Below are 22,487 nucleotides of genomic sequence, written 5' to 3'. Positions count from 1 at the left end.
CTCAGAGAAAGGAATTTTACAGGCAAGATTTTACAAAAATTCAGTTTTCTCTTACGTCCTCCGACAATCGCTGCCTCTTCATATTCGTCACAATGGGGACGTCCCAAAGCAGTGTAGACATGAGGGGTGGGAAACCAGCAGCCGCGCCTAAGGCAACGCAATACCCACATCAGAGAAAAGAACCTTACCAAAGGAAGGAAACCAACTGGGCAACATGAAAAAACTTGCTCAACAGGAGCAACAACCCAGGAAAACAAATAACCCAGGGATAAAAAAAAAAACATCCCAACAGCCAAGGGTCCAAGAAAAACAAGGAACCCTAAGGCACCGCCGCACAAAGAACCTTGCGGCCAAAGGAAGCATCCGCCGACGCCGCCATGCCTTTCCGAGGCCCCTCTGGAAGAACAAATAGAGAATCCGTCTTGCGAAAGGATTCAGTCGATGACAGGTAAACCCTGATCGCCCGAACAACATCCAAGGAATGCAAAGCCACCTTCTTTGGATGTTTAGGCTTTGCGCAAAGCGAAGGCAAGACAATGTCCTCATTGAGGTGAAATTCTGAAATTCTTTTTGGAAGGAAAGACGGGTTAGGTCGCAAGACCACCTTATCCAAGTGAACCACAAAATACGGAGATCTGCAGGACAAAGCAGCCAGCTCCGACACCCTACGAGCCGAGGTGATTGCCACCAAAAAGGCGACCTTCTTGGACAACATAGACAACGAGATCTCCCTGATTGTTTCAAAGGGAGCATGTTGCAACATGGACAGAACAAGATTCAAGTCCCATGGAGGTAAAGGCTCCCTCCTAGGAGGGACCAGATGCCGCACCCCTTGAACAAAGGTGCCAACCAAAGAATTAGACGCCACAGGGCGTTGAAAGAGAACGGCCAGAGCAAAAATCTGACCCTTAATCGTGGCCAACGCCAAACGCTGGTCCACGCCCGTTTGAAGAAAAGCCAACACCCTTGATACCGAGTATGAGCGAGGGGAATACCCCCTGGACTCACACCAAGCAAAATAGGCCTTCCAAGTACGGTAGTAAACCTTCCCCGAAGAGGACTTTCTAGCCTTGATCAAAGTGTGAATGACCTCAGGGGAGAGACCCCTATCCTTCAGGATCTGGGATTCAACAGCCAGGCCGTTAAAGCCAGCGACTGTAAAGCAGGATGGAATATCAGCCCTTGAGACAGGAGATCTTCTCGAATAGGCAGACGCCACGGAGCCTCGACCGCCAGATTCACAAGGTCTGCGTACCAAGACCGGCGAGGCCAGTCTGGTGCCACCAGAATCACCGTTTTCGGTTCCGAGGCCAACCTGCGAAGGAACCTAGACAGTAGCTGAATTGGTGGAAAGGCATACATCAGACGATACTGATGCCAGGGCGCCACTAACGCGTCTGAGGCGTCTGCCCGAGAATCGCGCGTCCTTGCCACGAACCTTCCCACCTTGTTGTTCAGACGAGATGCGAAAAAGTCCACATCTGGGGACCCCCACTTCTCGCACAACATTAGAAAGACATCCGGGTGAAGGGACCATTCCCCCTGGTCCAGGGTCTGGCGGCTCAGATAATCCGCCTGCCAGTTCCCAACCCTCGGAATGTGAACAGCAGAAATCGCCGGGACGTGCGTCTCGGCCCAAGATAGAATGTCGGCTACTTCCCGAGCCGCTCGGGCACTCCTGGTGCCCCCTTGGTGGTTGATGTAGGCCACCGCTGTGGCATTGTCCGTCTGCACCCGAACCGGACGGCCCTGCAGCCTGTCCGACCAACGCCGAAGGCAGAGATTTATCGCTCGCAATTCCAGAATGTTGATCGGAAGGGAAGACTCCTCCTCCGACCAAGTTCCTTGGGCAGACAGAACGCCCAGAACACCACCCCAGCCCGACAGGCTGGCATCCGTGGTGATCACTGTCCACGAGCAAGGGCGAAAGGACTTGCCCCCCGACACCGCCGGGGACTGGAGCCACCACAGAAGGTCCCTTCTGGCGCGATGACTCAATGAAATCTGGAGATCCAGAGATTGCGGTCGTCCGTCCCACCTGGCCAGAATCTCCCTTTGAAGACCCCGCGTGTGAAACTGGGCAAAGGGTATCGCCTCGAAAGCCGAGACCATCAGCCCCAGACACCTCATGCACGTCCGGAGGGACGAGTACTGAACGTCCCTGAGGGACCCGACTTCTTCCTGAAGCTTCCGGAGCTTATCTTCCGGCAGGAAGACCTTCGCCTGAACAGAGTCCAGGATCATTCCCAGGTAAGGAAGACGAACCGACGGACACAGCGTCGACTTTGGAAAATTTATCGTCCAACCGAACTCCTGCAGAGTCTGCATCGTGATGGACAGGTCGTTCACCAGGTCCTGACTGGTCGCAGACCGAACCAGAATATCGTCCAGATACCCCAGGACCGAGATGCCCTGGGCTCTCAACAAAGCCAGAACCGGCGCAAGCACCTTGGTGAAAACCCACGGAGCAGAAGCGAGACCAAAGGGTAACGCCACGAATTGGTAGTGATCCTCCGCAATGGCGAATCGAAGGTACTGCTGGTGACCCTCGAAAATGGGAATGTGAAGGTACGCATCCTTCAAGTTGATGGAGGCCATGAATTCACCCGGAACCAGGGCAGCCACCACTGATCGCAGGGATTCCATGCGGAACTTGCGAACCCGCACAAAGCGGTTCAGAGCTTTCAAGTCCAGAATCGGACGTACCTTGCCCTCCTTTCTGGGCACAGCGAACAGATTTGAATAGAACCCCCGAAATCTGTCCCGATGAGGCACCGGAATCACCACTCCCTGAGCCCGCAGGTCCCGCACCACCAGGTGCAGATCCCGCAATCGCTCCGGAGACAGCTGAAGATTTGAGGGAAAAAATCTGCCCGCCGGCCGATAGAGAAACTCGATCTTGTATCCAGATCGAACGATTTCCTGAACCCACCTGTCCCGAACGCGGGCCAGCCAGGGTTGAAGAAAACCGAGCAAACGTCCCCCCACCCCAGAACTGGGTGAGGGCGCTCCTTCAGGCCGTATTGTTATGGGCAGCGGACCCGGACTGGCCGGACTTCTGCTTACCTGTCCACGGCTTTTTCTGGGAGCCTTGTCCCTTGAAGGGCTTACCCTTATAGTGCGACAGAAAGGCACGAAAGGACCCCTGAGAGGGTCTAAACGAAGTATTCTTCTTACCGCGAACAAACTTAGACTTGTGAGTCTGGGGCAAAAGAGTACTCTTACCCCCAGAAATACCCTTTATCAGAGTATCCAAAGATTCGCCAAAAAGGCGAGATCCCGCGTAAGGCAAATTAGCCAAAGTCTTGCGAGAAGATTGGTCAACAGACCAACATTTCAGCCAGATCAGGCGACGGTTCAACACCGCCACACTCTGCAGACGCGCAGCCAAAGGGACCATATCTAGGTCCGCATCACACAAATACATGACACCCTGATGAATCTGATCCACCATAGCCAATGTTGACGGCGAGGCAGAGTCATTCACCAGTGTGCGCCTGAGCACCTGCGTCCAATCGGCAATAGCCTGGGCTGCCATAATGGAAGCAAAAATAGGCTTCAGCATAGAGCCCGCAACCGTATAAGAGTGACGGGCCAGAGACTCCAATCTCCTGTCCGTAGGGTCCCGGAACACCGGGGTATCCTCAGCAGGGATCGCAGTGGATTTATTCAAAATCGCCACCGCGTGATCCACCTGAGACGGCACACACCAACGCTCATCAGTAGCTGGTGTAAAAGGATAACGCAGCTTGAACCTACTTGGCACAGCAAAAGGCTTTTTTATGTTGCGCCATTGCTCCTCAACAGCGCGCTGAAATTCCGTAGAGCAAGGAAAAACCTGCGACATTGTGCGTTTCCTTTGCGTCCCGTACGAGGACATCAAAACAGGAGGACACGGTTCATCCTCCAAATGCAGCGTTTGCTTGATAGAAGCAACCAACTCATCCATGAGTGCAAGCTCTTCAGATGAGCCAGGGGGAGAATCATCAACCCCTTCCACCTCAGCCTCCCCTTCAGACCCCGCAAGGTCTAGAGATGAGCGAGACCCTGAGAAGGGCACTCCAGCCATAGCATCCCCATCGCCCTCTGAATCAGAGGAAATTGACACTCTGGGCCTTTTTGTGGATCGATCAGCCACCAGCATCTGCACCTGAGCAGCTAGGTTAGCCACAATAGTAGCCAGATCAGCCCCCTCGGGGGAAGCAGCAGCCCCTTGGCCCCCTACCAAGGAGGGAGGAAACTTGCTTTCCTGAGAATCCATGCCCCAGTAACTTAGGAAAAAAAGGAGTACTGCCCCTTTAAGGTCGCGGCGATCGTAGCCCACCGCACTCACAGAATACACTGACCCCCACAGAGATAGGAATACAAGGCAAGGAATACAGGAATATGGAAAGGTAAAACCTGGAGGGATCACACAGGCTGCTGCACCGATCGCTGTCCCAGAGGAAAAGGAAGTGATGCAAGACTGACCGCCCTTATGAAGCCTATGAAAAGGCTACACAAACATGGCCGCTGGCTGAGGCTCCATAGGCAGATACAGAAAAACAGTGCTGACATGAGGCCGGATCGATCGCCGCCAAAATGGCGGCGCTTGGCGCCAAAAACGCCGCTCTTTCCACACAGGACCGGACACCATAGCTGGCTGTAAAAAAATGGCGGACCGCAGCAGTGGTCGCCGCACAGTATGCTCCAAAAACTCTGCACAAGCATGTCACACATAGCATACAGCATGTCTCACAGAACTCTCAGCCTGTTACACAGAGCAGAGCAGGAGAGCCCCCCCCCCCTCTTCAGCCCACAGAAAGGCAGCTAGTACTGACAGGGAGCTCAAAGATTTTTCACAGACATGCAGGGTCCCACAGTCCCAGACTGACACCCAAAACAGACAGGTCCCCACACAGAATACACTTACCATCCGGATGGCGTGGGGAACCCGCACAAGCGATCAAACCGCTGCACTAGGGACAGGGAGAGTCGCAGCCAGGACGCAGTGGAACTGCGGTGCGAAACCGCAAATGGCGTCCGGTGAGGTAGCCACCCCACCGCAGCATCCCTGCAGCGAACAGGGATGGGTCGTTCACAAATGCCAGGGAAACCTGAGCTGAACGCTCGATGGCAGGCTGGGAAGCCACTGGCCCTGAACCTCGGGTACCCAGGGAGGCCAGCCCGAGACCCAGCTCCGCATGATCATCTTCATCCGAAGAACTAAACTAATGCTGAAAAATAACAGCTAAGCAAAGAAGAGAAAATACTTGAAATAAAATCAAAAAAAGAGAATAGAGGCTGAGACTGAAATCCCAGCACAGGGAAGCCTGCTAACTCCTGAGCTAGACAAATGAAACTGAGGTAGGAATGCAGGAAGCAGGAGGGTATTGACTGAGGGGACCACCCCCTAGGGGTGGGGTATGCTAAAAGCTTTGATATTAACATATTCTGTTGCCTAGCTACTCCTACGGAGCAAAGGTCAATAACCCCATTGTGACGAATATGAAGAGGCGGCGACTGTCGGAGGACGTAAGAGAAAATGCGTTCAACACTCATGTGACACACATGATTCTCAATAGTACACTATTAAATATTAGTAAATAAAAAATGGAGTTATATAAAGTTAATTTACAGAATGGTATTAGTAACTTACAGAATGGTATTTATATCTAATTCTTTGTTAAGTCCCCCGGGTGAGAGAACATTCAGGGCATATATCCAATATGTTTCCCTTTGACAGTCGTTTGAACCTCTCTGCCTCAGGGATACACTTTTGGATAGACTCAATCACCCATACGCGTAAGCCATTGGTGGACTTGGCATGATAGTGGAGAAAATGTCTCGGGACACTATGTATATCCTTACCCTCTTGTATATAGCGTCTGTGTTGCCCAAAACGTGCCCGCAATGCCCGTATGGTTCTGCCAACATATTGTAGACCACACGGGCACACCAGGCAGTACACTACAAAATCGGAGGAGCAGGTGTGGAACTCATTGATCCCATACCTGGTCCCCTTAACAATAAATTCTTTCTGGCCATGTGTCACAAATTGACACGTCAAACATAGCGGTTTTCGGCATTGGTACATGCCGGTCATTTTGAAGACGTTTTACCGCATTGTTTATTCAGATTTTTTGGAGATGTGACAGAATGCACAGAAAACCAACAAACATGGTCATAATTTGACCAGAGCTGAAAATATGGCACTGAAAAAACTTATGTCTAACCCCCATATTATTATAAAATCTGCGGATAAGGGTGGAAGCATCATAGTCCAGGATAAGGCTGATTACATCAGTGAGGCCAACAGGCTACTTTTGGTTAAAAAAACGTATGTCAAATTAAGGGAGGACCCACTATTGGAATACACTAGGGAAGCTAAAAGTATAACAAATATGGCCCACAAGAACAATATCATTTCCAAATCTGAAATGTCATTTATTATTAAAGAGTATTTCTATACACACTATTTCTACCATCTTCCAAAAGGTGCATAAATGCATTTCCAACCCTCCTGGTAGACCCATTGTGGCTGCCATGGATAGTGTGACTAGTGGCTTTTCACAATATGTAGATGTGTTCCTACAGCCCATAGTGCAAGACCTACCCTCTTATATTCAGGATGGTATCCACCTACTGGAGCTGCTCGCCCCATATTCCTGGGAGTCCACATACCTTTGGGTGTCTCTGGATGTGCAGTCGTTATACACATCCATACCACATCCTGTAGGTATGAGGGCACTGGAATTTTTTCTTAGTAAAGATTCCACTTTTAATCCCCGACAGGCAGAGTTTATTATGGAAGCTACATTGTTCTGCCTTACACACAATTATTTTATGTTCAATGAAGACTACTACCTACAAATCAATGGTACAGCTATTGGGACTAACTTTGCCCCATCTAATGCCAATCTTACGATGGGGCACTGGGAAACTCGTTACATTCCAAGCAATAACCCTTACACTTCACACATAGTTTTTTTTGGTCGTTACATTGACGACATTATTATTATTATTTGGGATGGAGAGGCCTCTGCAGTCGATGAGTTTGTTACTCATTGCAATAACAATGACATGGGCCTTAGCTTCACTTCTGTAGTGGATACAGACCATTTAGCCTTTCTGGACTTGGATCTGTACCATGAGAACCAGAAAGTGTTAGCAAAAAATTATACCAAGCCAACAGCCGGAAATTCCCTGTTACATTATCAAAGTTGCCACCATCCGCGCTGGCTTAACAAATAACAATATCCCTAAAAGTCAATTTTGCAGATTGAGACACAATTGTATAAAGACCACTGACTACGAGGAACAGGGAGAAGCCTTGAAGTTTTTAGAAAAAGGCTATCCCATGGACCTTATCGAACAAGCGTATTCTCACTACATTACACCACAAGCCACTAAAAGAAAAAAGTTAAGGGAAGATAATATACATATGAGGTTTACTACACAGTTTCATAATCATCATCGTCAGATGGAACAAGTAGTACGGAAACATTGGCCACTGTTACTTCAAGATCCTCATCTCAAATCACAGCTACCCAGCAAACCTAAGTTCTCATACAGGAAGGCTTCTAGTATCAAAACAAAAATTGCTCCTAGTAAGCTAAAATCAAAAAAGTATCAATCACCTTCCTCATCATTCTTCAAAATGACCGGCATGTACCAATGCCGAAAGCCGCTATGTTTGGCGTGTCAATTTGTGACACATGGCCAGAAAGAATTTATTGTTAAGGGGACCAGGTATGGGATCAATGAGTTCCACACCTGCTCCTCCGATTTTGTAGTGTACTGCCCTGGTGTGCCCGCGTGGTCTACATTATGTTGGCAGAACCATACGGGCATTGCGGGCACGTTTTGGCCAACACAGACGCTATATACAAGAGGGTAAGGATATAGATAGTGTCCCGAGACATTTTCTCCACCATCATGCCAAGTCCACCAATGGCTTACGCGTATGGGTGATTGAGTCTATCCAAAAGGGTATACCTGAGGCAGAGAGGTTCAAGCGACTCTGTCAAAGGGAAACATATTGGATATATGCCCTGAATGTTCTCCCACCCGGGGGACTAAACGAAGAATTAGATATTAATACCATTCTGTAAGTCACTAATACCATTCTGTAAATTAACTTTATATAACTCCATTCTTTATTTACTAATATTTAATAGTGTACTATTGAGAATCATGTGTGTCACATGAGTGTTGAACGCATTTTTTCACACATATGTGTATACGAGTTACATATGTATGTGTACATATATGTAGACTTCTTGTTATATATGTGTATATATATATATATATATATATATATATATATATATATATATATATGTGTGTGTGTGTGTGTGTGTGTGTGTGTGTGTGTGTGTAATTTATCATCTATTTTATTTTTATATTTATTTTTATTTATTAATTTAATTTTTCTTACTTTATCCCCCTTTTTACTATTTATTATATTATAATTTTTTCTTATTTATTATAATTTTTCCATTAACTTGTATATTATATTGTGCAATCTTATATAGGGGACATCTCACACACGCTCAGTGTGTGTGTGTGTGTGTGTGTGTGTGTGTGTGTGTGTGTGTGTGTGTGTATATATATATATATATATATGCTTTTTTAGTTTCAGTCCCTTTTATACATATTAGTATGAATTTTTAGATTTACATTTTTTTTTACTGCTACCTTATGAAATATGCCATTAATATGTATCCATATGCTTTTATATATCAGGTTTGTAATTCTTATGGCACTCGATCACTTCCTGATGCTGCTTGTACTGCCCCCCAACATCCTCTGCAGCCATTTCTGGTGCTGGTCTTTTTATGTCCAACGATGCAGAGTGTCTCTATTCGTCTGAGGAAGGAGCTTTGTGCGCATGCTCCAAAACGCGTTACGTCATATCCAGGAAGGCTTGCGGTTCACCGCTGCCCCCACCTGATCCAGCTCCTTCACGGCTTTTCCTGTCATCGTCATCACCCGGCTGCGGGCCAGTCGGAAGGCGGACACACAGGACGCAGGAAGTGATCTAGGAGCCATGGACTAAGGCATTCCCATGTGAGTTTTATATTCATGTCATGCCAATAAATTTTATGCTACACTCAGCGACGCCTGTTTTTCCTTGTGTTGTCAGCGGGATTCTCGCTTTTTGCCTGCCAGAGCTGCCCTGAGTTTACATCAGCAACATTGGAGCATATGCTTCAGAAGCCCCTGGTCATCCCTACTAACTGTTGTTTTGCTACATTGGGGTCCTTTTTCCTTGGCACAAGCGCCCAGCACCTCTCCTGCCTTGCTGTCCAGCGATCGTGGACTACAAGAAAATGGCCGGCCCATGCATTCCTATGGGAAACTATCAAAACATGGCCGTAAAGAGAAAACTTTTTACATTAAGGCAGAGCAGAAGTCAGCAAAATGGCGGCCCCCACAGTGCGCCATGCGGTCTCCAGGACCCCCATGGGGGTCATCCTACCAGAGGCATTGGAGGGTCCCCAGAAGAAGACTCCACCAGGACAGATGCCCCCCCCCCCCAGAACCGCTGCAGCGGCCACACTATAACCACCCCCCATGCGGTATGACCCTGCTATAGAAAAGGGGAAACAGCTAAGGGGGCCTGGTACGCCCGAAAGGCCAGGGGAACAGGAGGGATACCCAAGGGTCTGATTATTCATGCAGGGGGCCCATGTCCACCCCAAGACCGCCAGGGAATTGGGGTACACTTACTCACTATACCACGGTATCAGACGGGTGCCACTCTGAACAGACCACTTCCCACCCGGGGTGGGGGTGCTGACAGCCAGGGGGTACTCTGCGACTCAGGGCATCCCTGGTCGTCCGTGTCCCGGCAAACGGTCCACTTGCAGGCTCATCCCTGTCCATCGGTGCTCTGGCGTGGCGTTTTTTCCCAGATAAAGAAAAATGGATTTTTGTAAAATCTTACCGTAAAATCCTTTTCTCTTAGCTCATTGACAGACGTAGTCCTCGGTGATACACCACCTTCGGGTTATGTTGCCTCCACAGGAGCAGGACTAGACAGGAAATTAAAAAGCTCTGGCCACACCCCAGGGCAGTCCCAGAGGGTATATCCTCTCTCTCTCTGCCTCAGCAAATCAGTTATGTGAAAAAGCAGTCTTTAGAGATTTTAACCCAACTCAAAAAAACAGAGGGGCGGGGACTACGTCTGTCAATGAGCTAAGAGAAAAGGATTTTACGGTAAGATTTTACAAAAATCCATTTTTCTCTAGCGCTCATTGACAGACGTAGTCCTCGGTGAAACACCACCTTCGGGACGTCCCAGAGCAGTATCACAACTGAGGGGTGGGAAAATGGAAAATGGAAATCAAATCCCAATCTAGAAGGCCCAACCGGTGCCAACTAGAAGTTTACAATGCTCATCCTTAATGATGAGACTCAACAAAAAAAGAGAAAACAATTTTTTTTTTTTTTTCAAACAGAAAAAAACCCTCGAGGTAGACCACCGGTCTCCTCAAATTGCGGCCTGCAAAACCTTGCGGCCAAATGAGGCATCCGCCGATGCCGTCACATCAATTTTATAGAATTTTGTAAAGGTATGTACTGACGACCAGGTGGCCGCCTTACATACCTGGACCACTGACGCCTGATGGCGAAAGGCCCAGGAAGTACTGAGCGCTCGAGTGGAGTGCGCCCTAACAGGGAACGGAGGACTCTGACCCTTAATAGAATAAGCCTGTACCACCGTTTGTCTAATCCATTTAAGAAAAAATTCTTGCCAGGACCTAAGATCCCAGCAAGGTATCTAGGTCCTTACTCCTAACTAGACAGAAAATAACTGATTTGCTGAGGCAGAGAGAGAGAGGATATACCCTCTGGGACTGCCCCTGGGGTGTGGCCAGAGCTTTTTAATTTCCTGTCTAGTCCTGCTCCTGTGGAGGCAACATAACCCGAAGGTGGTGTATTACCGAGGACTACGTCTGTCAATGAGCGCTAGAGAAATGTACGTTTACTCTTTTTTTTTTCTTAGGAGCCTGTAAAGCATTGCACCAGCAATTAGCAGATCATGGGTGCAATGTCAGGGTCCTCCAGACTGTCAGTGTAGCGGTCTATCTGTAATTTAGATACGGGCAAGCAGCTACTTGTGACAGTAGGTGTGGCCCGCTGTCATCGGGGGGGGGGGGGGGTGAGGTGCAGGGGAGAGCTGCACTTTCAGGAACATGTAACGTGTAGGGGAAGGGGAACTTATCCTTTAATGCACAACACCTGTACATTTTTCCAAAACTGAAATTTTAATAAAGTGGGATTTTTGTTCATGGAGCCACATGTTGTACCCCCTGAATGAAGGTACGAACTAAAGAGTGTGTGGCTAGGGATCACTGAAATAAGATTGCCAAGGCAGACACCTGGCCCTTGATGGTACTCAAAGCCAACTTCTGATCAAAGCCCCATTGAAGAAAAGATTAAGATCTGAGCCAAAGAAAAGGATCGAGGAAGACCGCCAACCGACACACACCCAGAAATGTATGCTTTCAAAGTACGATAGTATATCTTGCTGGAAGATGACTTCCCCGGCTTCACCATAGTAGGGATCCAGACAAACCTCTATATCCCTTAGTACCTGGCTTTCAATGGCTAAGCCATTAAAACCAGCAACTGTAAAGCAGGATGGTAGATTAGTCCCTGGGACAACTGGTCTTCTCTGAGAGGAAGCCCCCAAGGGACATTTATGGCCACCAGGATGACTGGAAGATCCTCGCTCTTGATTTCTTGCAGGAACTGTAAAAGAAGCCTGAGCCGAGGATGATATCGGCCTTACTGTAGCCCTTGGACGCCAGCGGCGTCTGTCAGAGGACCCCATGACCTTGTCGCAAACTTCGGTATCCTCCTGTGGAGCTGAGCCTGCAAAAAGAGCTACATGTAGGACTGTGCAAACAGAACTGTCTTGAAGGTGGATACCACCAGACTCAGAACCTGTATGCAAAGCAGGAGAGAGAACTGTCTGTGTGACAGCAGCCGGTGAATCACAGCCTGTTGTTCCTGAAATTTGTCCAGAGGAAGAACCACCCTGGTCAGAATTAAAATCAGACCTAGGTAAATCAATTCCCTGGACAGAAACAGGGGGACCTTAGGTAGTTCAGACATCACCTGAACCTTTGCAGGAATTAAATCCGCACAAGGGGACTCAGGACCTGAAAAGAACAAACGTTGCCCCCCTTTCTGGGTAACCCCAAAAGAAAAAACATTTTGCGGATCTCCTTGACACTCACAAAAGAAGTCCATGGGCCCAGGAACCAGCAAAGATGTCCCCCCACCCCAGTAATGGATGAGGGCAGAGCTTCATGCTAAAGTGGGCTTGTCTGATGGTCCTGAGAAGCTAGCTCTAGGCGTACCAATTCAAGGTTGCTTGGAACCTCCCGGGGAAGATTTAAAAGATATATTTCCCAAAATATTTTTATGATATTTATAATTTTCTATGAGCTGCGAAGGAGGGTCCCCATCTGCGACGAGGCTCCTTCCCTTTCCTTGACTGTGGCAGGAAGGTACTCTCCCCCCCCCCGTGATACCCTTAATGATGTCATCCAGAGTAGCCCCAAACAGGCGATCACCTTGAAAGGGCAGATCAATGAGAGCTTTCTTAGAGGTTTGGTCTGCAGGTCAATTCTTAAGCCACAGCATGCGCCAAATCACCGCCAGTGAAGCAGAAAGTTTGGACAGCACAGGAGCTGTATCTAAAGCTGCATCACAAATAAACTGCAGCCCATGGACCAACTGGTCCGCTAAATCAACATAAGCAGCGGGGACCTGCTCACTCCCCACGCCCTGGTGCAAAAGCTTGGCCCATTCAGTTAGGGTCTGAGATACCAGGGCTGAGGCAAAGACTGGCTGCAATGCCGAACCAGGCATAGTAAACATGCTGCGTGCCAATGCCTCCACTTTCCTGTCAGCCGGGTCCTTAAAGGACCAGGGCTCCTCTACTGGGATCATGGTTGCTTTATTTAACATGAAAACAGGAGGGTCCACCACTGGTGAACTAGTCCACTTTTTTTAAAAGTGACTCCTGAAAAGGGTAACGTACAGCAAAACGTTTGGGGACTACAAAGGGTAATTTTGTTGTTCCCATTCCTTACAGGAAAATCTGTCAAAATAAGGCATATAAGGAAACAACTTTGGAGTACGAGGTGACCTATGCTTACCAAACCCCACAGCCACGCCCTTGGCTACATCAGCCACATCCTCCATATTTAAAGTCTCACGCACTGCAGTGATAAGTGCGTCAGTCAACGCACTGACGTAACGCGTCGGGACGTAAGGACCTGTGACAGCGCCAACCTACTTCCGGCTCCTGGTGACACGCTCATGGAACGCGGAAGGCATTAGTGAACCGGAGACCGTACGATATCATTATATGTCCTGCTTTTACCTACTAAATGTAAGTGCATCCATCTCTGAACCGGAGACCGTACGATATCATTATATGTCCTGCTTTTACCTACTAAATGTAAGTGCATCCATCTCTAAATAAAACTTTATTTTTTAAACGTACTTCACTATCGAGACCATTTTTCTTTTCCCTGGGTATGCTGTTTAAGAGCCCATTTCTCAGGTCATCTTAGTGGGATCATCTGTGAATACGTGGAGACAGTGCCTCTTTCTGATGCCTGGTGCCTGTGATTATATCCGCTTTTTTGACCCCCTGTAATAAGGGGTCTACAGCTTCTGGTAAGCACATATACACTCTGGGTGATCTGGTGGAGGTGTATATTGCTATCCAATCTATTTACCAAGTGTTCATCATTATTTAGATATCCGTTGTTTTACACTATGGACTATGTTATGGACACTTTGGAATGATATGTTTCACTTGATTTGTCGGCTCATTTGTTTTGCACCAATTGCATTGTATCACCTTATTTGTTTGCTTTTTGCACTATATTAATTACATTAGTGTTTTAGTTTAGCGCAATCTTATATTTAGTAATAAGTATTTCTTTGCCATAAACCTGTGATGGCCTAAAAAATGCCTAAAGTAACAAAAGGTAGACATTTCATAGTGCCTGCAAGCACCTGTGTTAATTTATAAATTGTTCAACTGTTGCTTTGATGCTTGGATCCTAGACCTAGACTACAGCTTGACCCCTGCCACAGAGAGATTGGTAAAAGCTAACTCAAATTTTGCTAGCATCACGAGATGGCTATAATCCATAACAGTTGCGGCCAACGCTTTTTTAGGTCAGGTGTGAAGTATGTTTTAGGAACTAATTAGCAGAATAGCAAACAATCTGTATTTAGTAAAAAAAATTGCTACAAAAAGATGGCATTATAATAATCAATGAAAGACGTGCGAGGACATGCGCTTGCACAATAAACAACAGTAAGAAAAAGATAAGCATAGCAGAACAAACCTCAGACTTGGCAGCCATTAGCATGGTCCACACTTTTTTCAGCTTTTTGGTTTTACCCTGCGCCTCCTCCTGTAAGCTTGTGTACTTTTCTTCAATATCTAACCGTTCTTGCTGCAGGACATAAAACAATCAGGATTAACAAGAAATAGCAAGCAGAGTATGGGCTTATAGCCTAGATATTTCTTTGCATATGTATTCACTTTGTCCAATAAGAAATGTGCACAATTTACTTGTAGCCCAGGGGCACTGTAGGCGTAGCTTAGCTGTCTGTTATCTACTAAATGTTCATCTAAAGGCAATAACCCTACATGAAAACGTAGTTGCATTTGTCCAAAATTAATTTTGGTAACACCCAAAATTAGTAAATTTTTGTACATTGACATATTTCCAGTTGAAGTATGTCTATTTAGTTGTTTAATTTGCTGTTCTCCAGATCAATATAAATTTCACCAAAAAAGACTCTAAAGACTAAATCTACCTAAAAGATATTTTTGCTGTTCAGGACCCCAAAATGGAGTTTTCCCCCCTTAGCATGGCAAGCATGCTAAAAGCTTTGCTCTTTTCTAGAGGACCAGTTATATTCTCTGGCAACCAAATATCTGTCTAAAGACATAAGGTGTGAAGCAAGGCAGGAGATCAGGTTCTTTTAGCCACACATGGGATTGGAGCCAGGATTGTTTATATTGAGTATAGACAACAAACCTCCTTCTCCTCTAGCTCCCTGCGAAGTTTCTCCGCTCTCCTTCTACGTTCTTCAAGTTCAGCATTTGACTCTTCTAAAAGCCGTTCTTGTTCCTCTGCTTTAGCCAGTAAATCCACCCCACCAACAATGACCTTCTTCTCCAAGGCAGAAAGTTTCTCTAGAAGGGACTGGTGTTCTTGTCTTAAAAGATAAAACAATATTTTATTTCTCTTTTTCAAATAAATTTCGCACAAACATTCTGCTCCTAAATTAGCCAAAGATATGAGCTGCTTGCAAATCCAACATGTTCAAATTATAAAATAGAAGTGATGGATTACTATCAGCTGTTACAGATTCCTTCAAACACATACCCCCAGGAAACCAAAGTCAAAGAAAATTTGGACTGCCTAATTTAAATATTACAAAAGTAATTCTCAGTGCAAAAATATACTGACATTTTCTATAATGCAATTTTGTATACAAATGGGAATGAGTACATAAAAATTTGTTTCCTAAGACAAAAAAGTTTTTCATCAGTTACATAATTTTTTAATAATGACAGCCTTCTTGTGCTCTTTTTGACACCATTAAAGAAAATCTGACAGAAAATGAATCGATAATCTCTTTCTGAAAAGCAAATTCCCTTACTTCTGTACACAAGAATGCTGGAAATTAAGTCAAATGAGGTCAGAAACACTTACATGCACATTTGTTAAGGGTCACTGACTCAAAATGTATCATAGCTTTTGGAATGATAGGCAACAACTATTCTTAGAAGGAGGTTGCCAATAGCAGCCTATAAGGCTTCTTCATTGCAGTATAACTTTCCTCAGAAGTAAATAAAGTGAATCAGTTAAGTTTTTTTTTTTTAATAACCTTTTCTCATATATTATATAAATGGTGATCCTGCCTGTCCATGGGCCTTCCTCCCCCAAGGTAACAATATTAAGTGGCTTGCTGCATACTTACTGCAGCACTGTCACCCTGAGTGGCCACTGCAGTAATTTGAACCACAGGGCTGCATCGTTATATATGCGGAGGTGAAGGCATATCAGCGTGGTTACTAATGAATCTTCTTTCCCACTGCCAATCAGCACAGGACATTTATTCAATGGGGAAATGTGCATCTGGAGGAAGAGGCACAGGGTGCCCTCTTGTACCCTTTCTCCCAGCTTTAACACAGTAAACAGTTCAGCAGCCCCTGTGATGTCATCACAGGGACAAAGAATGGGTTTTAGTAGGGAAAGGTAAGAAATAATACAGATTAAAACTAAAAAGTGAGTGACTGCCTATACAAAAGGAGGAAGGGAGAAATCCATAAAAATGTTGTAGTAGAGAAAGATTTTAATGCTACAGACATTTCCAATGCTTCATATTATATGAACTTTCAGGATATTATTTTTCACATGCAACTTTAAGCTCAAGTTTACTAATTAAACTAATTGGCCTGGACTTTCTCAAATTGTATTTTTAACATAATCTATACCATATTCTTGAGAACATTAAATTAAGATTTTGTCATTAATTATGTGTTTTAAATTATTCAGATCAAACTAATTTTTAATATTACACAAAGATAACCCGAGTAAATACAACATGCAGTTTTTAAATGAGGATTTCATTTATTAAGAGAAAAAAACCTGCCTGGCCCTACTTGAAAAAGTATTTGTCCCCTAAACCTAATAACTGGTTGTGCCACCCTTGGCGGCAACAAATGCAATCAAGCGTTTGCGATAACTGGCAATGAGTCTTTCCCATCGCTGTGGAGATATTTTGGCCCACTCTTCTGGGCAGAATTATTTTAATTCAGTCACATTGGAGGATTTTTGCATGAACAGCAAGCCTATTTAAGGTCACGCCAAAGCATCTCAATCACATTTAGGTCCAAACTTTGACTAGGTCACTCCAAAACCTTAATTTTTTTGTTTTTGGAGCCATTCAAAAGGTAGACTTGCTGGTGTGTTTTGGAACAGTGTCCTGCTGCATAACCCAAGTGCACTTCAGCTTGAGGTCAGGAAGGAACTGATGGCCGGACATTCTCATTCAGGATTTTCTGGTTGAGCGCAGATTTCATTGTTCCATCAATTATGGCAAATCATCCAGGTCCTGAAGCTGCAAAGCAGCCCCAGACCATCACACTACCGCCACCATGTTTGACTGTTGGTATAATGTTCTTTTTATGAAATGCGGTGTTAGTTTTAGTCTAGATGTAAGATGACGCACATCTTCCAAAATGTTCAACTTTTGTTTCATCAGTCCACAGAATATTTGCCCCAAAAGTCTTGGGGATAATCAAGATGTTTTTTTGGCAAAAGTGAGACGAGCTTTTGTCTTCTATTTGGTCAGCAGTAGCCTTCACCTTGGAACTCTCCCCCATGGATGCTATTTTTGCCCCATCTATTTCCTAATGTTAAATCATTAACACTGGCCCTAACTGAGGCCTGCAGTTCTTTAGATGGATGAGTCATCGTTGTGAAGTAATATTGGTAGGGGGGCCACTCCTAGGAAGGTTCACTACTTTTCCAAGTTTTCTTCATTTGTGGATAATGGCTCTCACCATGGTTCACGCGAGTCCCAAAGCCTTAGAAATGGCTTTGTAACCCTTTCCAGACTGATGCAGGTCAATTACTTTGTTTCTCATCTGTTCTTGAATTTCTTTAGATTGCATGTTGATGTGTTGTTTAACATCTTTTAGTGTGCTTCACTTTGCTTCAATTTCAGTGATTTCCTGATTCAAACAGGTCTGGCAGTAATCAGGCCTAGGTGTGGCTAATAAAATTTAATGCAATTTTAAAAAAATGTGGTTAATCACAGTTCATTTACGATTTAGCAAGGGAAAGGGGGCAATTACTTTTTCACATAGAGCCAGGCAGGTTTGGACAGCTTTTTTCCCCTTAACAAATTGAATCATTTAAAAACTGCATTTGCATTTGCTTGGGTTATCTGTTTAATACTAAAATTTGTTTGATGATCTGAATCATTTAAGTGTAACAAATATGCATAAATAAAATTATTAAATAAAAATCAGGAAGAGGGCAAATACAAAGCACTATATTATATACAGAATCTCACAAAAGTAAATACACCCCTCACATTTTTGTAAATATTTTATTATACCTTTTCACGTGACAACACTGAAGAAATTACACCTTTGCTACAATGTAAAGTAGAGAGTGCACAGCTTGCATAACAGTGCAAATTTGCTGTCCCCTCAAAATAACAACACACAACCATTAATGTCTAATCTGCTGGCAACAAAAGGGAGTAACACCCCCAAGTGACAATGTCCAAATAGGGTCCAAAATGTCAGTATTTTGTGTGGCCACCATTGTTTTCCAGCACTGTCTTAACATTCTTGGGCATGGAGTTCACCAGAGCTTTCACAGGTTGCCACTGGAGTCCTCTTCCACTCCTCCATGATGACATCACAGAGCTGGTGGATGTTAGAGACCTTGCACTCCTCCACCTTCCATTTGAGGATGCCCCACAGATGCTCAATAGGGTTTAGGTCTGGAGACATGCTTGGCCATTCCATCACCTTTACCCTCAGCTTCTTTAGCAAGGCAGCGGTCGTCATGGAGGTGTGTTTGGGGTTGTTATGTTGGAATACTGCCCTGCGGACCAGTCTCGGAAGGGAGGGGATCATATTTCTGCTTCAGTATGTCACAGTACATGTTGACCTTCATGGCCCCCTCAATGAACTGTAGCTCCTCAGTTCCGGCAGCACTCAAGAAGCCCCAGAGCATGAAATTCCCACCACCATACTTGACTGTAGGCAGGACACACTTGGTCTGAGCACTGACAGGCTGACCCCCCCCCCCCCCCCCCGCCCCTTCAACCTCTGCAATGCAGGCAGCACGCATACATTTATTTCCCAAAGACAACCTCTGGATATGATGCGGAGCACGTGCACTCAACTTCTTTGGTCGACCATGGCGAGGCCCGTTCTGAGTGGATCCTGTCCTATTAAACTGCTGTATGGTCTTGGCCACCGTGCTGCAGTTCAGTTTCAGGGTCTTGGCAATTTTCTTCTAGCCTAGGCCATCTTTATGTACAGCAACATCTCTTTTTTTTCAGATCCTCAGAGTTCTTTGCCATGAGGTGCCATGTTGAACTTCCAGTGACCAGTATGAGAGATTGAGAGTGATAACCCCAAATTTAACACACCTGCTCCCCATTCACACCTGAGACCTTGTAACACTAATGGGTCACATGACACCAGGGAAGGACAATGGCTAATTGGGCCCAATGTGAACTTTTATACTCAGGGGTGTACTCACTTTTGTTGCCAGTGGTTTAGACAATAATGGCTGTGCGTTAAGTTATTTTGAGGGGCAGCAAATTTACACTGTTATACAAGCAGTACACTCACTACTTTACATTGTAGCAAAGTGTCATTTCTTTAGTGTTTTCATATGAAAAGAGATGTTAAAATATTTCCAAAAATGTGAGGGGTGTACTTACTTTTGTGAGATACTGTATATACACACTATCTCACAAAAGTGAGTACACCCCTCACTTGTATGTAAATATTTTATGTCTTTTCATGTGACAACACTGAAGAAATTACACTTTGCTACAATGCAAAAGTAGTGAGTGTACAGCTTGTATGTGTAACAGTGTAAATTTGCTGTCCCCTCAAAATAACAACACACAGCCATTAATGTCTAAAGCGCTGGCAACAAAAGTGAGTACACCCCTAAGTACAAATGTCCAAATTAAGCCCAAAGTGTCAATATTTTGTGTGGCCACCATTTATTTTCCAGCACTGCCTTAACCCTCTTGGGCATGGGAGTTCACCAGAACGTCACAGGTTGCCACTGGAGTCCTCTTCCACTCCTCCATGACGATATCACGGAGCTGGTGGATGTTCGAGACCTTGTGCTCCTCCACCTTCCGTTTGAGGATGCCCCACAGATGCTCAATAGGGTTTAGGTCTGGAGACCTGCTTGGCCAGTCCATCACATTTACCCTCAGCTTCTTTAGCAAGGCAGTGGTCGCCTTGGAGGCGTGCATGGGGTCGTTTGGAATACTGCCCTGCGGCCCAGTCTCCGAAGGGAGGAGATCATGCTCTGCTTCAGTATATCCCAGTAAATGTTGGCATTCATGGTTCCCTCAATGAACTGTAGCTCCCTAGTGCCGGCCAGCACTCATGCAGTCCCAGACCATGACACTCTTTCCACCATGCTTGACTGTATGCAAAACACACTTGTCTTTGTACTTCTCACCTGGTTGCCGCAACACACGCTTGACACCATCTGAACCAAATAAGTTTATCTTTGTCTCATAAGACCACAGGACATGGTTCCCGTAATCCATGTCCTTAGTCTGCTTGTCTTCAGCAAACTATTAGCCGGCTTCTTTGTGCATCATCTTTAGAAGAGGGTCCTTCTGGGACGACAGCCATGCAGACCAAATTGATGCAGTGTGCGGCGTACGGTCAGAGCACTGAAAGGCTGATCCCCCCCCCCACCCCCTCAACAACAATGCAGGCAGCGCTCATACGTCATTTTCCCAAAGACAACCTCTGGATATGACGCTGAGCACGTGCACTCAACTGCTTTGGTCGCTCATGGCGAGGCCTGTTCTGAATGCAACCTGTCCTGTTAAACCGCTGTATAGTCTTGGCCACCATGCTGCAGCTCATTTTCAAGATCTTGGCAATCTTCTTATAGTCTAGGCCATCTTTATGTAGAGCAACAATTTTCTTTTTCAGATCCTCAGAGAGTTCTTCGCCATGAGGTGCCATGTTGAATGTCCAGTGACCAGTATGGGAGAATGAGAGCAATAACACCAAATTTAACACACTTGCTCCCCATTCACACATAAGACCTTGTAACACCAACGAGCCACATGACACCAGGGAGGGAAGACAGCTAATTGGGCCCAATTTGGACCTTTTCATTTAGGGGTGTACTCCCTTTTGTTGCCAGCGCTTTAGATATTAATGGCTGTGTTGAGTTATTTTGAGGGGACAGCAAATTTACACTGTTATACATACAAGCTGTACACTCACTACTTTACATCTTTACATTGTAGCAAAAAGTAATTTCTTCAGTGTTGTCACATGAAAAGATATAAAATATTTACAAAAATGTGAGGGGTGTACTCACTTTTGTGAGATACTGTATATATACACATACATACATACATACATACATACATACATACACACACACACACACACACACGGATCTTTGCTACAAACCAGATTTCTAGACATCAGACCGCTTCTTCTAAAGAAAAAAAAAACTTTATTGCGCTGCTCAGAAGCCCAAAAACCAGGCCACCCTCTGAAGAGGCCAGGTGCCAAAAGCCAGGTGCTCATTCTATAAACTACAAGCCAGCTAGGTCCGGAACAAAAAAAAAAAAAAAAAATCAGGCTGTACAACATTAAACCTTTAAATACAGACAACTGTATTGATCTGGACAAACGTACAAGGATTCCCAGTCTTGGACCTCCTACTGTAGTTGTCAGTGCTCAAATTTTTACTGCTTTTCTTTTTACTGAACTTGTTTAGCTTCTTCTGAATGCATGGATACAGAATAGGGAATATGACTTTTTTTCAGAGCCCTTTCACACAAGCGTTCAATCTAGAGCGGTCTGTCAATTTCTTTTTTTTTTCTGTACATACGTTAAGCCAAGTCTGTTTAGGTCTGTTGAAAAATTTAAAAAAGCAGCCAAATTTTCAATCAATGTATGGCCAGTCTAATGTGGAGCTTCAACGAAAAGGGGAAGTTCCACTTTAAGTCCTCCCCCCACCTTTTTTGGCATGTCATTTTTAAAGAGGGAGCGGGTACCTAGTTTTGAGATCCCTTAGGTGATCCGAGTGGAAGTTCTCTTCTCCCACTCCCGCCCTGCAATCTTCTGGAACATGTCACAGGTCGCAGAAGACTGCAGAGCCATTCACAAATCACAGCGCGGCTCGCACAAGAGCAGCTGGCTGTGAAGCCACACGCTGTCACAGCTGGCTGCCCACAATTAAGATGCTGGTGCCGGGAACCCGAAGGCTAGTGAAAACTAGCCCGGGTGAGGACAACACTAGATCCATGGACAGGTAAGTGTCCTATTAAAAGCCAGCAACTACTGGATTTGTAGCTGTTGACTTTTAATTTTTTTGTCGCACAGTGGAGAACCACTATAAAAGATACTTAAATGTTTTCACAAACAATGAGAGTTTTAAACATTCTAAAGCTAGCCATGCACTGGAATGATTGTTCACACCAAAAACTTTGGCAGAGGCTTCATGAACCTACAAATGTTCAAAAGTATTTTAAAATGTTGTTTTGATTTTTATATGAATGAAATTTCCTAAATGAAAACCACATACACTGTCAAGACAAACTTTTCATCCTGCTCCTTCTAACTTTCTAATCAGTGCAGTCTAAAATGAACATCGATTTAACCCCTCTCATCCCTCCAGGTTTTTTGGATG

General features: G+C 45.3%; 1 protein-coding gene across 2 annotated transcripts in view; it reads right to left on the bottom strand.

Annotated features, from left to right (window-relative positions):
* KIF3A (kinesin family member 3A) overlaps positions 1–22,487 on the bottom strand; it is a 237,622-nt gene that overhangs the window by 55,825 nt on the left and 159,310 nt on the right. For both annotated transcript variants that reach the window (XM_082254247.1, XM_082254248.1), the window contains 2 exons: positions 15,072–15,252; positions 14,370–14,480 (listed from right to left, as the gene is read on the bottom strand). In XM_082254247.1, coding sequence (XP_082110373.1) covers positions 14,370–14,480; positions 15,072–15,252 — 292 coding nt within the window. The remainder of the gene's footprint in view (positions 1–14,369; positions 14,481–15,071; positions 15,253–22,487) is intronic.

The sequence above is a fragment of the Pelophylax lessonae genome (assembly GCF_965119305.1).
Source record: "Pelophylax lessonae genome assembly, chromosome: 4".
Taxonomy (NCBI): domain Eukaryota; kingdom Metazoa; phylum Chordata; class Amphibia; order Anura; family Ranidae; genus Pelophylax; species Pelophylax lessonae.
The sequence above is the reverse complement of the archived record's forward strand: the minus strand, read 5'-3'. Positions and strand labels throughout refer to the sequence as shown.